The following is a 16087-nucleotide window of genomic DNA, read 5'->3' as shown; positions in this document are numbered from 1 at the left end:
TGTACATGGGCTTTTCTTTATCATTTTTTTATTTTTTCTGTATTCTAATTAACATAATTGTGAAGGTGGCCCTCTTTGCTGTCACACGAAACTGCAAACTGCAACTTGAAATGCATCAACTGTGAAATTATGTTTATTTCAACATGGTGAAATTGCACCATCTACTGATCCAGCAACTAAACTGCATCTCCACACATTACATGTACTCCCAAGTTTAATCTTCAATGGTTTTACTACAAATTTCTATTAAGTATTGTATACTGTGTGTGCTAAACAAGTACTTGAAAAAGTAATTTAATGGTGATGTCAGTGATATGTGAGATAAAGCCCAAACTCAATATCAAAGATGATTTTATTTACATAAATCTCTTTTTAAAACAAAAGGCAAAAAGAACAGCTTTTACCTTTTCAAAAGCTTTCAGAACAATCAGCCTAATAATCAAAGTCCTTCATCGCTGACACATGTCAAAAAGCACAGCTTTCTAATCAAATCAGACCCCTTCTCTTTCTCATTAAACATAATGTATTCCTTGCAGCTTATTTCCTGCGACCAGCAATTACAACAGTAATGAACATGAGTTTGTAGTCAAACCCTTAAGACGTTCAGGCTGTGGAAGTCTAAACAGTAAATACTCAGGAGTTGTGCTTGAAAGCTTTTTAATACAAATTCACAATGAAAGTCTGTGTGGCTGCTAAGGGATGTGTTATTGACCGAGCTGTACTGTCAGGAAAGATGAAGACGGGACTCCTACTAATTTTTTGAGGCCTCATTTCATGCCAGTAGTTAAAGATTTTGGATCAGTACATCTGTTGTTTCTTATAACAACACAACAAATATCACAGATCGTATGAACTGACAGTGTCTAGATTTACTACAACAAAACCTGTCTGTACTTTTCCAGACTTTGCTGCACCTCCTTCGGGGTTTGTTTTTTTTTCCAAGGCCTGGAAATTTTTCAATGTACTGAAAGTACTCTTCCAGCCCTGCAGCAGGACCCTGAGACTAGAAACACAGTTTGAGCCTTCAGATAGGTGCTATCAACGTGGCCAGACAGCTCCAGTCTGTGCCAGTGATCAGAAACAACAAAAAAAAAAAGTGCATTTACTGAATCACATCTGCTGTTACAAAAATAACCAACAGCTGACAGGTAAAACAATTTATGGTACTTTTTCCTTTTGAAAGAAATTCAAGTACCTACAGTCCCTTGTAGATGAAACAACTGGCACCTTGTCATACGTTATTTTTGTGACATTTACAGAGGAGCATTGAAAAATAATTGTTTAACTCAATACATTTATGCATTTTTTGAGAACACAGCTCTTCAAATGTGGCTTCCGCTATGACTCCATACCAGCACTCTCATCACAAACAATTTCTGGGTCTGAAACATGAATTTAACCAAAGTTAATACTGATTTCTGTGAAGAGAAATGTGGAAGTTTGCATGAAGAAAAAAAAAAAAACTATTTGAAAACAAATGTTTCTCTTATATCCTAAGGGAGAAAGTGTGCACATGTGTGTTTTATTATATGTACAATAACGTACACAAATGTAAGCAAGGTCACACAAGGGACCAGTAGTAAGTAATGATAGAGGTATATCAGTGATTACAGTAGCAAGTCACTTCTTTTTAAATCAGACACACCTCTGTTTTTCTCTGGTTGCTGCAGAGTTGATAAAAAAAAAAAAAAAAAAAACTGCTTCACTCCCCTGCCTTCATTTTCTCTTAACGAGTTAATTAAAGACAAAAATGTTGAACAAGTATATGACAAACCTGAGCTGTGACTGATCTGAAGGTCAGAGTCTGCAGCACTAAGGCTGGTTTAGAAAGATTAAAGACAAAAGAGCAAGTGAGGCCAGAATTTGTGAGTGCAATCGATGTTTAGAGCGAAACTAAAGCCATATTCAGATGTGGCAGTAACATCTGTCTTCTGTGATCCGATCACAAGCGGACAGCTCTAAGGAAATGAGTACACACCTGGCTTTAAGATGAGCCTCCACACACGTCTCAAATGAGCACCTGTGATTGGATCTCACTTCCCCGCTTTATATACAAATAAACAGGTATTGCGTTGTTGTTTTTAGCCAATCCAAGAGACGGGTCCGTTGTCTCTCTGTGTTTGTGTGTGTGTGTATGTGTGAGAGAGAGAGAGACGGAGAGAGATAGTGGGTGAGAGAGAGAGAGAGAGATCCTTTGGCATCAAAGTATCCATATGTTTTGGCAACATGTTTACTGTTGTTTTTGCCGATAAAGCTATTTGAATTTGAATTTGATAAATTTGGTAATTGCTCTGCTCACAGCTCTACACTGGAACAAAATTTTATCCATTTGAAATAGTATAATATTGTGGGTTCATTATGAAACTGTGTTGGGAGTAATTACACTGTGGCAGAGGACGTCAGTCTGCGGTCCTTCAATTTGTGATCAGATCTCAAATGCGTCCTCTAATGCATCTTGGGTGCGTTCACACCTGTACTTAGAGCTTTCCATGTGTGATCGGATCACCTGAGACGGATGTTAATACCAGGTCTGAACAGAACATAAAAAAATAACCTTGCTGAAGCCTTAAAGTGCAGTACATTACAGTAGTTTGGACACATTCAAGTGAATGGGAAAGTTTCCAAACTTTTGACTGGTACTGTATATTCTCAGATTTGTAAGAATCTGCCAAAACAGCTGGAGGAAGTAGTGACAGAAGGTTTCAACCCAAAAATACATTTTCTTTTCTCTCAAATTGTGTCTCAAATTCTGACTTGCAGATCAATTTAAGCTTGAATTTGTTTTGTCGCTCCACACGTTTGTCGTTAACAAACTAACAAACTGCAGCGTTTCTCCTATTATAAACACCACAAAGGAAAAGAACTGCATCTTTAAGACATCGTCTAAGCACATTACACGTCGGCAGGCACACACACACACAATTACACATTTCCTTACACACACACACACAAATATACATTAGGGCTGCACAAGTGACAGAATCTAAACAAAGTCGTGATTTGACTTAGGTGTAGCTTCTCGTCTTTCTTCAAAAGTATGCTCAACAAGGCAGAGTTGTGCTCCAAGCTGCAGAAAATCTGATATTTCCACTTCCTGATGTGTATCAGGTTTGAGGCGTTTGAGAAATGAATTCTGTACAGACAGCTGTGTCCACATGGCGAGATTTGTTGCAGGATCTCAAAAAAAAAATAAAATAAAATAAAAAAGACAGAATGACTTTTTGGTCTACATCATGCAGCCCCAATAGACAAACAGACAGACACACATTCAGTCGACACACAGAATGAGAGCAGCAGTTACTCTTTCCACGAGCCCTTATAGAGTAAAACCCAAATTCAGAATCAAACGAAAAGAAACTAACAAGAAAAAAGAGAATGACATCCCTGACATTTTTCAAGAACAAATTAAGATGCTAAAGTTGTGTTTTATAACTCTCTTTAACTTAAATATAATAAAGATATATGTATTTTTCTCTCGTCAGTCCTCAGTGGAGTCAGTGTCATCATTGATATAGTCTTCTTCTATTGGCGTGCTGCCATTTTGAGTCCCCCACTCGTCCTCATCATACTCTATGCTGTCGTTGTCCTCCAGGAGCTCGTTGTTGAGCTCCCCTGGTCCTCCTGCTGCCTGTGCGCCGGCTGCCGCTCCATCAGCTGGCAGCTCAGCAGGCGGCTGTCCATGCTGGTTTTCCCCCGGCGCTGGCGGGGCTGCTGCAGCGGCGTCCTGCGGCGCTGCGTAGCCCCCGTTGTTGTTTGAGAAGGCGGCTCTGTCCCGGCTCTCCTCCTCGACGTAAACTCTCTGGTGGCACATGGGGCACGTGTCCTGGATGTAGAGCCACTTCCTCAGGCACAGCGCGTGGAAATAGTGGTGGCAGGGCGTGATGCGGGCCGAGGTGGCAAACTCCTGGTAGCAGATGGCGCACACGTCCTCGATGTCCCTCAGCTGGTCCCCGCGCATCTCCGGCAGGGAGTTGATCTTCTTGACAGCTGTGCGGCGGTTGATGAAGGTCTTCCAGCCGTTCTTGGCCTGCAGGTAGATGTTGAAGTAGGCGTGCAGGCACATCATGCAGGCGCGGATCTTGCTGCCCGACTCAAACATCATGGTGTACGCCCCGTTTCCGAACATTATGACGCCGAATAGGAACTCGATGATGTTGCCTGTGGAGCGCACGTAGTAGACGTAGTCATCCAGCTTCTCCCACAGGACGTTGGAGAAACCATCGGCCATGAAGAGGCCGTAGACCGTCAGCGACACGACCACCTGGAGGGAGGGAGGGAGGGAGGGAAACGAGTTAGATATAATGTGAGCTGTAGAAAAGGACAGCACCAACCAGAGACCTCTGAGAGACCATCAGGAGCACTATTAATGAGATAAAGTGAGTGGATGCACATCACTCATCAAGACAGCTGTGCTCACATTGGTGGGATCATTACACATACTCTCCTACTGCCACTGGCAAAGCAGAAATTCCCCAACTATGAGTGCTGAATCAAATTTTCATGTAACAATCATTGTTGGCAGAAATAAAGTTAAATAGTATTATCTCCATATTTATCAAACTTTCCTGAAAAACTACTATTAAAATTAAAATAAAGTTGCTTCACACCATGATTGCAAAAGTCTGAGGTGGTCGTGTCCTTACTGCAGTGACATTAAAAGAAAAATCTTTAATACTACAAAATATATAACTGTTCTGACTTTGGTTGTTAATTTGTTTGGTAGTTCTTCCTTTTGTCAAATAACCCACAGAACAAATACATTTTACTTTAAAAAATTGTTTCTGGTCTTACAATGTTATTACAGTTTGTCTCCACCTACACATATAATACACAAATGATCCATCACAGTGTCTGACCTATTCCAACCCCTTCAAAGAAATTCTGTTCAGCAGTTGACAGGTTGAAAAGCAGGAAGTAGGTGGGTGGACCAGAAGTACCAGAGTGTGGTGTTTTCAATCGATCAAATTTAACTGTAAATTCTCCGTCCTCACCTTGAGGCAGAGCTCCACACAGAAGGCAGTGACGGCAAAGAGCCAGGTGTTGAGGGCGTAGTGGTGCCAGAGGGCGTAGCTGAGCGCCACGGGCAGCACAAAGAGCGCCAGCGACACCAGCAGGACGGGGAAATGGCGGCGAAAGGAGGAAACGTGGGAGGCGCTGAGGGACATCAGGACGGGGTCGGTCATGCCGTGGATGAAGTGGAGGATGGCCGTCAGCAGAAGGCACATGTTCCGGCTCAGACGGACCTTCGGATTGAACGTGGGAGAGGTTCTCAGTTATCGACACGTTTATGTAGGTTTATTACAACAAAATTGTAAAAAGCAATATTGGAAATGTTCTTTCGTGCATGAACCCTGCAGTGACATACCAGCCGTTCCTCTGGGTCCAGGCTGCTGAGGCCGGTCTGCAGAGCCAGGATGAAGAACAGAACAGGAGCCACGAAGCCTAAACGCTTGTCCTCCTCCTCCGTCGAACCTGAAGAGAGCATACAAGACAAAACATTGGACTTGGGGCACATTTTTCCAGCCACTGTGTGCGGCAGATAGCTGAAGTTTGTACACATGCAACACACACACGCACACTCAATCATACCTATGAAGGCCAGGATGCTGAGGCCGAGGTAGTGCGCAACGGAGGAGATGACAGCGCTCATCCCCAGCACAGTGAGTGTGGAGTCGCAGCCAGAGATGATCAGGTTACTCGTCAAATCCCAGAACACATCCCAGCTCAGCAGGTAACCCTGGAAACAGCAAAGACACACAGCGACGCATGTCAGCGTTATTTACTACTACCGTTGTCACAAAAACCCAAGTAGTGACACTGGAAATGATGTGATACTGTGTGGGACTGGAGTTTTTAATTCCAAAATGGACGTCTGCAAGAAATGAGCGATCCAAATTGCTTGTTGATTTGTAGTTAAAAAAGAAAAAGAAAAGAATATGGGTGAAAGAATGGCTCATTGGCTGTAGCTTGACGCCGCACTCGCCGCCATTCACGACACTTTTACTTTTATTTGATTCGGACTCCCCAACAAGTCCAGATGTTTGAGCAAACACTGATTTGCCTCTGGTGGTGATCTCTGGCTTTTCCCGGCAATCTCCAAAATCTGTCAGCGACTGGAAAAATCAGGGCTAAAATCGTGTAGCGTGAACTTAACATAACGTGATCTGGATCCAGTAAGCATAAAAATCAACAATTAACCTAAGTTATTTCAAACTAGACAGTTGGTTATTGTGGAACGAAATTGCAATCGCAGTATCATTCCACATTGAAATAATATCTATAACTAATGTTTTCATTACAAGTAAACAAGAAAAAATACTCAAGAAGTTTGATAATGAATGTGTGACTTTTTAATGAACTGAATTCAGTGTTTTTTTCTGGCTTTTCAAGACATGCAGATACCCTGATAAAGATGGTAATGAACCTACCTGTGAGTCAGAGCTCCCATCTGTAGTACCTCCTGTGGCATCCCCGCTTTCCCTCCTCACCGCCCGCACCACATAGACAAGGATCAGCGCCTGGGCGGTGACCCGGGTCAGCCAGAACACCCGCAACACATCAGGGAACCTGATCCTCTTCCACGTGTCCTCTAGCAGCAGCTGAAGCCCGTAGATCCTGTACATGTGCCGTACGAGCAGGTAGACGTACCGGCACGAATAGTAGAACCATTTGAGCCTCATGGCCAGGCACACAGCCGTGTTGAGAGCCAGCGCCAGGCCTGAGAACATGGCCACCAGCTGCCTGACGTCTGCGGGGAGCTCGATCATCAACCCCCACAGAGGGATCATGATGTCCAGCACCACCAGTGCGGCAAACACAGACTGGAGGTTGAGAAGGAACACGTAGCCCACACCAAACACAAGCTGCACCGCGGCCATGCCCAGCCACAGCGTTGGCCCGTTTCTGGGCAGTAACCTGAACCCCAGCGCTGCTTTGTAGTAGGCGCTGTAGAAGTCTATGTGAGAGGTGGCGTAGTAGTTGATGAGGACAGCCGCCATGCCGAGGAGAACGGCAAAGAAGAGAGTGTAGAACTTGAACAAGGCTTTCTGGGAGAGCAGTAGCACGACGCTGGAGATGAGGACACCTGAGACACAAAAGACACAGTTAGAAAAACTAATACACCGATGGAGCTGCCTAGAAAATGAACAGAAGACGATTGCTGACTGTAAAATGTGGCTCTTTCTTATTCTTGCATCCCAGCTGAAGTCAGCATTAGTCATGTTTTTATTTTAGTTATAGTTTTTTTTTTTTAATAGTTTTACATGCAACGTCAAAAGTTTTTTAAGGTAGGATTAAAGATTAAAGTTTAAGTTTTAAATGTGTTTTCTTATAAGTTATATCTTATAAATACATTCTTTATTCATGTACTTCAAGGCCTATAGACAAAATATCTAAACATGTAAACAGGGCCTTAGTGTATGTGCATATCTAAACAGGAAAACAGCATCTTGCTAAATGACTTGTTTCACATATTAATCTTGAAAATAGCAAGAACTGTTGACGATGCCTGACGAGTCCATTAAAAGCAGAAAACAAAAGCTGACATGTAACAAACTGAAGAGGAGAAATGAAAGATTACAGGTGTTAAGACTGATGTGATTTAGTTAGTACACTGGAGTGGACTGTCTCACTGTCACCTGACTCCTTCCATATCCAGGCTGGTACATTGTCACCTTGACCTTAGGTCCTTTACAATGCTAACTCCTGACTGAGCTGTGGTCAAGGACAATGTAAACACTGGATCAGATTGTTAAGAGTTCACTCAATGTTGTTGTTAAAGGGGTCATTTGAGTTTCTATATTACTTTTGAGCACTTGACCAAGTCTTGTTTTCAGTTTAACTCGAAATAAACATGGCATTACGCTGGATTTATGTGCTGGTACTAGACATGAAGAGAAGTGGGGTGAAGAAACCTGAGACTCGACTGTTTGCTGGCTGGCCCACTTTAAACGCACCTTATTTGGCCCCTTGCCTCTCAAAACTCTTGGCCAACAGCAAGAGGCCTTTCAAAGAGCCTGAGCCGTTCAAAGGTCTACAAACTGTACAAGTGGAGAGTTATGTAACCTGCTTGTTTATCTGTTTCCAGTGTTTTCTGCAAATGACCCAACACTCCACGGAGGAAGTTTTGTGAGGAGAATAAAAACTAAAATGTAAATGCAAATAAAAAATGTAAACTAGTTTAAAAGCACTAAAAAGCCTGAGCTATGCCTGTCAACTGCCAAAGAAACATGTCATATCATATGTCATGTGATTACAATAATAAAATTGCTATTACAAATACGGTGTTTTATGAATTATGAATTATTGTTTGTAAAAGAAAACCGAAACTGCATCAGGCTGCAATAAATGCAAACTAGACTTATGCATTTGAATTTGATGTCAATACCTGAGCAAATGTTGACTGAAATAAAAATGAAACCCCTACATTTTATATGGACTAAGCAACATTTGTCACAAAGTTAAAGTATAATGGCTTAAAATCCTAACGTTTAAATGAATGGGGAGTAAAACCTCATCAGAATGTGTGTATTGTGATTCATGAAAATTACAATATCTTTTGGAAATTGTAAGATGTTTTAACAATGGTAACAAAAAAACCCAACAGTACTCAATAAAATAAACATAAGTTTTACTTTTTCCCGTAAGATCATGAATACTCAACTAATATCAGATAGGGACATCAAAATGATGGCGTGGTTATTAGAAGTTAAATGATTGGTTGATTAATCAATTAGTTCGACAGAATATTAATCCACAAATTTAGATAATCTTTTAATCATCCTGTGGTTCTAGCTTTGCAATGTGAACATTTGCTGATTTTTTAAGTCTTCTATGAAAATTAATTGAATATATTTGAATTTTCAACTGATGTCCAGACAAAAAAAGGAGATTTAAATAAGTCAGTTTTGGCATTTGGAAATTGCTATTGACCAAACAATTGATCGAGAATGAAATTAAGAAATCGTTAGCTACAGGTTTAAACTGCAATATCAATTTGTTCTAAGGCCGCAACTAACAATTATTTCCAATATGGATTAATCGTTCTGCATATGAAACTTCGAAAATCCCAAATATTCCGTTTGTATTGATAGAAGACAAGGAAAAGCAGCACAACTTCTCTTCTGAGAGGCTGACACCTTCAAATATATTATTTTTGTTCACTACTTTTACTCGAAAAATGGCACTCAATCAATTCCCAAAATGAATTATTCTTTATCTAATTGATTAATCAACTAATAACTTCAGCTCTATTTTATCATATCTCCTATATCTACACCCAGTGCTCTCCGGAGATCAGACTGCAGTTTAGAAATTATAGCAGCTTTCAGCTCAAAGTAACAGAGGACACAGAAGCATATTTTGACAGGCAGACTGACAGACTACCTAAATGTCCCCCACAGTTCCTCTGAGGACACCTCTGGATTACAGAGGGGACACAGACACCACCACAACATCTGTGACCAAATACCTGACGTTAGCGGTTAGCTAGGTTTTTAGCAAGTCCTGACTGAATCAGATTTGAGGCAAACTGGTCAGCTACGGTGTCAGGTCTGACTTGTATTGATGTTACTGCCGGGAGCTAAATCGGCTTTAGTCGGTCTGACAGGTGACAGAGCTCCACACGGCTGACCCAGCGTCAGCTAGCTAGCTGCCAGCTGTTGTTGACACGATTTAGAGGCTCCTGTACTGGACTCTGAAACTTAAAATGCTTACCCATGACTCTGACCAACACCTTGCCCATGGCCCCGGCCCATCCCGAACCAGGGTCATAGTAAGAGTTAAAAATGGCGTCGATAATAAAGATACAGGGAACTCGCAGAGCCACATCCAGCACCGCTAAGGCCTGCTGGCCTATCCGGGCTTGAGTGGACGCCATGCGGCTTCAGTCGGGGCGACTACAGTCCTGGGCAGCCCCGGCTACCCATGTAACATCAAAATAAGTTCTGGTCCTCCTGCAGCCGCCTCTCGTCTTCGGTTTCGCTTTCCTTGACGTTTATCTTACGACTGGGGAGCTGCAGCCATCCGCCATGTCCACCGAGCTCAACCTCCTGTTGCTTCTTCTTCTTCTGTTTAACGACGGGCTTCTCCCACGAAGGGAGTTATCGCCACCAACCGTTTCACTTGCGGGTTCTCCTCAGACCCTCCGCAGTCTGGTATCAGAAAATATCAAGGTATCGGAGAACTGGCCATTTGCAGTTGCTTCCGTTGCTTTGGGAAGAACGTAGAAGTTGCTAGGTTCTTCCGACGTAACGTGACGTAATTTCCAGCGTCAGAGGGTGTGGCTGCTGACGTTGCATGTTTCACCCCCCAAAAAATAGTATCTACACACATTGTAAGTAAGTATAAATGTTTTGTTTTCTTCAGTCTTTAATGTTCTTGTGTTTTGTAGTTTCCATCCAGTGGTGGAAAGAAAAAAAACAAACTTCCGTTTACTCAAGTACTGAACATCATTTATCTATTTCTAATTTTATTTATTTACGTTATCCACTTTATATTTCTACTCCACCAAATTTCAGAGATTAATATTGTATTTTTTAGATAGATTTAATACCTTTAATTACAAGTTACTTTGCCAATTATGATTGGTAATAAAAATCTAATCAGCAAAAAAATTATGATAGATAACATTATTATTATTAATATTATTGTTATTATGGATAAAGATAAGACTTTATTGATGCTTTGGTGAGATTCCCAAGCTTCCCAGCAGTAAATATAGTAAAAAGTAAAAACCTTATAACATATGTACATATTAATGCATTAATATTTATAATTCAGTGATAAAACATACATTATTCTGTAAAGGACCATTCTGTATATTGAGTACCTTTTGTACTTTAAGTATATTTTGATACCTTTGTACATTGTACAAACAGACATAAATGTAATGTATTACATCTCTAATACCACATACAAGCTGATTTACATTCCACTATTCTGTGTACAGTCCAATGGTAAGAAGCCCACACTGAATTTGTAGGAAATGTAAATGGTAATTTTGTATTTCACCAGGATCACTAATAATACTGTACTTATTAAGTTATACAGTGGAGTCCAAAAATCGTGTGGACCAAGACTTTTGGACCAAACTGTACTTTGACACTTTTATGCATAATAATATTCACATAAATTTCCTTATGGTGAAGATCAATGGAAATGTGTTTAAAATGGAGCCACAAAAGCCCAACTGAGTTCAAATGGCAAAAAATAAATAAAATACGAAAACATACAAAAAAATTAATTTGTTTGAGAACAAATCCTCATATTTTCTACTGACATCAAAACAGTAATCAATTTATTTTGTGATGACTGAATTATCCATTAATCGACAAATCGTATTCCATGAAAAATTTAATTCTTTATTTTAGAAGAAGACAAAAGACAAATAATTTATGATGTTATTTGACTTTCAAAATAGGCAAGGGGAGAGTTTTAACCCTGGACCAATCATTCACACACACATTCATCTAGGAGACTTAATCGGGTTGAAAAACAAAATAATGCCTTATTAGTCGGCCTCATGAAGATTTAATCTGTCATCAACTCAAGCTGAAGAAGACTTTGATGGTGTTGTTGTAGATTGTGTTAGCCAGCTCCAGTGGGTCTTCTTCCCTTGCTGCCGCCATCACCTCCAGAACTTGTCTGGAAGAGACAAATAGTGAAATGTGTCACAGTTCATTCATCCATTTTACTTACTCTCTTGTCATTTTAGACCATAGACTGTAAATAAAGATGGATGTAGCATCTGTGACGACACACACAGTTTTCTAAAGTTGTCTGAGGCTCAGAGTGAGCAGCCTTGCTGATTTGTTTTTGCCTGCCTGTGTTCGACCACCTGTCCCACGCCCTGACTTCTCCTGTTGCTTGTCCCTGTCTGCTTCTGTCTGCTGAGCCTGAATAAAGGTGAACTGTTTTAAACTTTTATCTGTCTCTGAGCTGTACATTTTAGTGCCTGGTGGGTTTAACAATATGGATGAATTTACCCAAAGAGCTCAACAAAGCTTCCACTTCACCCCAACATTACTCACATGATGTGACAGGGCTCATTCCGGTCTTTTAGACAGTGCCCCACCTCCCACTTCTTCTTTGTGGGAAATGTAGTTTTAATGTATTTGGAGCCTGCATGAGTGTTCTTCACACCACACCACGGAGCATCTGGGGTGGAACAGGCAGGTATGAAATCATAAATAAATTACATATAACAGTGTAATAACCACATTAACAACAGCAACATCACACACAAAACATCTTGAAGTTTTTTATTTGATGTATTTTATCTATTGTAATGTTTCTCTACTGTGACACAGTTTCAGTGATGTGGTGAAAGCTTCAAATCTGATGTCGTAAAACAGTAACTCCAGATTTATTTCACTGGAACATCAGGAACATTTTATGAGGTTAAACATTTTCTCTTAATTCAATAGTAATAATACTGTGTTAAATAAAGTGGACCTCACCTGTTTCTATCATGAGCCTCTCAGTGGGAACAGACTTCATCGCTTCAATATTGGCCTCTGTTTTCAAAGAACTGAAAAACAGAAATAAAAATAATCACAGTTTAAGTTGCACTCTATAATGTGAAGAGATTGTGGGAAAAATTTGACCTGAGGTGTGTATTAGGGTGTGTATACAGTATATGTTCTGCATTGATTCACAAGCTTCAAGCCAATCATCAGCTCAGATCTGGATCTAAGGTCAGATGTGGTTCAGGTCAGGCCAAGTCTTCAGGTTCAGGGGGGAAAAAAAACATTCAAAATCCTCTCACCATCCATTTATTCCAATATATAGGTCGAGGTCAATGAGGGCAGCAGCGTCTTCTGCGGTCCCATCAAATGAGTGCACCTGAAAGAAAAAATGATTTGATTTTCCATCTGCATCTATAGTTCATTTATTTCTGTGCTGACTCTATAGATGGCAATGCACAGTAAGAAATGGAGCAGTTACACGGAGATTAAAAAAGAAATGTAAAGTCACTGCAGGGACGGCTTCAATAAGATCTTGGAAAACCAAAATCTTGGGTTCGAAATCTTTGAATGTAACTATAGTTTCAGTGTGACTCCCTGTCAGTACAACATGATAAAGTGTACACTTTCTACCAAACTGTGACCTCTGAAGAACAGTATACAGATGTCCTCACCACTCCTCCAACACATCGGTCTCGATTTCTCTTCATGATGTCTGTCAGAACAGAGACAAAGAAGTAGTAGAACGCTTTGTTTAAAAAAAAAAAAAAAAAAAAAACCCCGTCTCAGGTGAACCAGACCAGGCGTTTGGTGCACAAACCTACCGATGAACTCCTGATGGGAGTTTCTGCAGTGGAGGAACATGGGCAGCTTGGTCTCCTCTGCCAGGTCAAACTGCTTCTCAAAGTATCTGCGACAAACGAAGAGGAAACAGGCTGAAATGTTATGGTTGGCGTATCTATGGTTGCCGTTGTGGAATATGGTCAGAGAGGCAATTCTGGAATACTCTAATCATTGCCTACTAGTGTTTAAAGGTCCCATATAGCATAAAGGGAGATTTCCATGTGTTGTTTGATTATAAAGCAGGTCTAGGTTCTATATTAATACTGTGGAAGTATCAAAGCGCTCAGTCCATAGAGAAATACACACAGCCTGCATCCAGAAACTAGAGCCTTAAAACCAGCCGTCAGGACTTCTGAAACTTAGTGATGTCACAACACTCTTAGCCATGCCCCAAGCCCCACACACTTGGACCCACCATCCAACCATGAAGGATTTGGTTTCTCTCAGTGTTTACCAGAAATCTGCTATATTTTTATTAGATCAGTTAGAAAACAGTCACCCAAACAGAGGAGAGGCTCAGAGCCTCCTCTCTTCTGATTGGCTCACTGACCCGTTGTTACTATAGCTGCAGAGAGAAGCCTGAGAGAAGAGATTTAAAACTACATTGAGATGATTTTTGGTTCTTCAAACCACAAATATATCTTCTTATGGGTCAACACTATATGAATAAAAAAACGGAAAAGTGTAAAATATGGGACCCTCAAAGAGTTAGAGGAATAATCAAGTAGTTCATCAACAAAAATTTAATCGACATCAATTCTGACGATAGAGTCATCATTTGTTACAGCTTCTCCAATTTGAGGATTTGATGCTCAGTTGCAGGTTTATTAGAATACCTAGCTAAAACTAATGCAGCCTAATACAATAGTCCTGCAACAAATCCTATAGGTTATAATGGTCAGTATTGGTTTAAACTGCAGGGCTACTGTATTAAGGCCGCATTAGTTGTAGCTAGGTACACCTAATAAACTGGAAACTTGAGTGTATGAACTCACTTGAGCTGAGTGTCTTTCGGGCAAAATTCCAACCTGTCAAAATCTGGAACAAGAAGAAAAGACACACAACACGTTACAATATCAACATATCATTAAACAATGGACATACTTAGTGTCATTACTGGATATACGTGTTTATAGACCATAGAGTCATGAACAACCGTGAGTACGGGAAAAACAATGAGCCATTAGAGACTAATTTCTTCAGTTTTTTTCTACATATGCACATTTCTGCACAAATGCACCAGTACACACCCAGTCCACACTCTCCGATGGCCACCACCTTCCCTCTGTGTGCTGCTGCCAGCTCCCTCAGTCCAGACAAGTACTGGGACTCTCCATTCTGCTCAAACTCACTGCAGCGGGTGGGATGGCAGCCGACCGTGCAGTAGAACTCATCTGTGAAAGGAAGGGAGCATGTTCATTAAATCTACAAAAAAGACATTCAGTCGCTTCACTTTGTTTCACAACACATGCGTGTGTCAGCACCTCTGGTCTCAGCTAATTTCAGGGCCTCCTTGCTGTCTTCAAGGTTTCCTCCTGTGATCATAAACTGTAAGAAGCAACAAATATTACATTTCAAAGAGGATTTGAAAGACTTGCATGGCCATGTTAGCAGTTTGGCTTACATACTTTGACACATCGCTTACCTTCTCAACTCCAATTTTGAGAGCTCTGTCAATGATCTGATTGAAGTCATCTGTTATAAAAACACAGCTGCTCTCAGACAAACTTCACATCAACAGCCAACAAAAGAAAACACCAGTGAAGGAGTAAAACTCACCGTCATGTTTCTGCTTCCCTCTGTAGAGTCCCCTGAACATGGGGTCTGTCAGGTTCACACCGATATCTGCAGAGGGAGAGGTCTGAAACTACTGATACTGCAACATGTCACAAACATCTTCCTGTGATATGCACTGGTCATGTGATGGAACCAACAGCCTGCTGGGATATATTCTCTTGTATTAACTATGTCATTGATAGAGTGGTATAAAATGATATGACAACACCTTCTATAGCTGGTACAGACACCAGAAATACACCGTCATAGAACAATAGGGGTGTATGAGATGGACAAAAGAAACACTGTTGTAATTAACACGGCTTATATTATATTTATCAACATCTTCCCTTAGTATTATAACGCTGCTTATAATCGTTAATCCTTCAAATTCCAGGGAGAAGACTACAGCTTCATGACTTTATATTGGATTCTTCACTTTAATGCAAACACAGGAGCTGCTGCTGACAGTAGCAGCAGCTGTGGTGCTGTATAATCTGGTGAAATGCTAGAAACCAAAAACAAACCACCTGACATCTCCCTGCACAGCTGTAAACCTCTGTGACTGTTCTGTTGTCATTTTCAGCAGGGCTAACTCATTAGCTGCCATGCTAACTATACATGCAAGCTGCTCTGTTTACAACGTAAACCAGCACAAAACGAGCTTCGCATTTCCTGCCTAATTGTTCTGTGTTTTCTAGCCGTAAAACACGAGTGTCTTACCAATGAATTTGTGCTGAGCCATGTCTGTAAGAGCAATGCTTCTAAAAAGAGCCACACATGCAGCTCTGACCAATCCCATAATGCTACAACACCGTAATTACTGTAGCAGATGGAAATCACATTACTGAAATAGCCAGTTTTAACTGCTTTCTCCTCTCATCCAAATATAAATAAATAAGAGAGAAATAGATTTATTTTCCCCGCATCACAAATGTCAAACCGCGAAATTGTTGTGTTTTCCATTATAGAAAATTGGTAAAGTAGCTGATATCAGTAAAATT

The 16087-nt window shown here is 40.8% G+C and overlaps 2 protein-coding genes across 2 annotated transcripts; both read right to left on the bottom strand.

Annotated features, from left to right (window-relative positions):
- Window positions 1-334: 334 nt before the first annotated feature.
- On the bottom strand, window positions 335-10589 carry rnf139 (ring finger protein 139). The gene is made up of 6 exons (XM_023420757.2): window positions 9715-10589; window positions 6429-7084; window positions 5590-5737; window positions 5366-5472; window positions 4992-5243; window positions 335-4261 (listed from the first exon to the last, which is right to left on the bottom strand). Exons 1-6 carry the CDS (start codon window positions 9875-9877, stop codon window positions 3479-3481), a joined length of 2109 nt encoding a protein of 702 aa, XP_023276525.1. The 5' UTR covers window positions 9878-10589; the 3' UTR covers window positions 335-3478.
- A 750-nt stretch (window positions 10590-11339) lies between these two features.
- On the bottom strand, window positions 11340-15890 carry tatdn1 (TatD DNase domain containing 1). Its single transcript, XM_023420761.2, has 12 exons — window positions 15807-15890; window positions 15087-15152; window positions 14953-15002; window positions 14792-14855; window positions 14558-14701; window positions 14303-14345; window positions 13289-13374; window positions 13139-13179; window positions 12767-12843; window positions 12459-12529; window positions 12030-12156; window positions 11340-11643 (listed from the first exon to the last, which is right to left on the bottom strand). The coding sequence occupies exons 1-12, from the start codon at window positions 15883-15885 to the stop codon at window positions 11541-11543; spliced, it is 951 nt and encodes a 316-aa protein (XP_023276529.2). The 5' UTR covers window positions 15886-15890; the 3' UTR covers window positions 11340-11540.
- Between the last annotated feature and the right edge of the window lie 197 nt (window positions 15891-16087).

The sequence above is a fragment of the Seriola lalandi genome, unplaced genomic scaffold (assembly GCF_002814215.2).
Source record: "Seriola lalandi dorsalis isolate HSWRI2012SDOR001 ecotype SW California unplaced genomic scaffold, Sedor1 jcf7180002054657, whole genome shotgun sequence".
NCBI classification, from domain to species: domain Eukaryota; kingdom Metazoa; phylum Chordata; class Actinopteri; order Carangiformes; family Carangidae; genus Seriola; species Seriola lalandi.
This window is presented reverse-complemented; position numbering and strand designations above follow the sequence as displayed.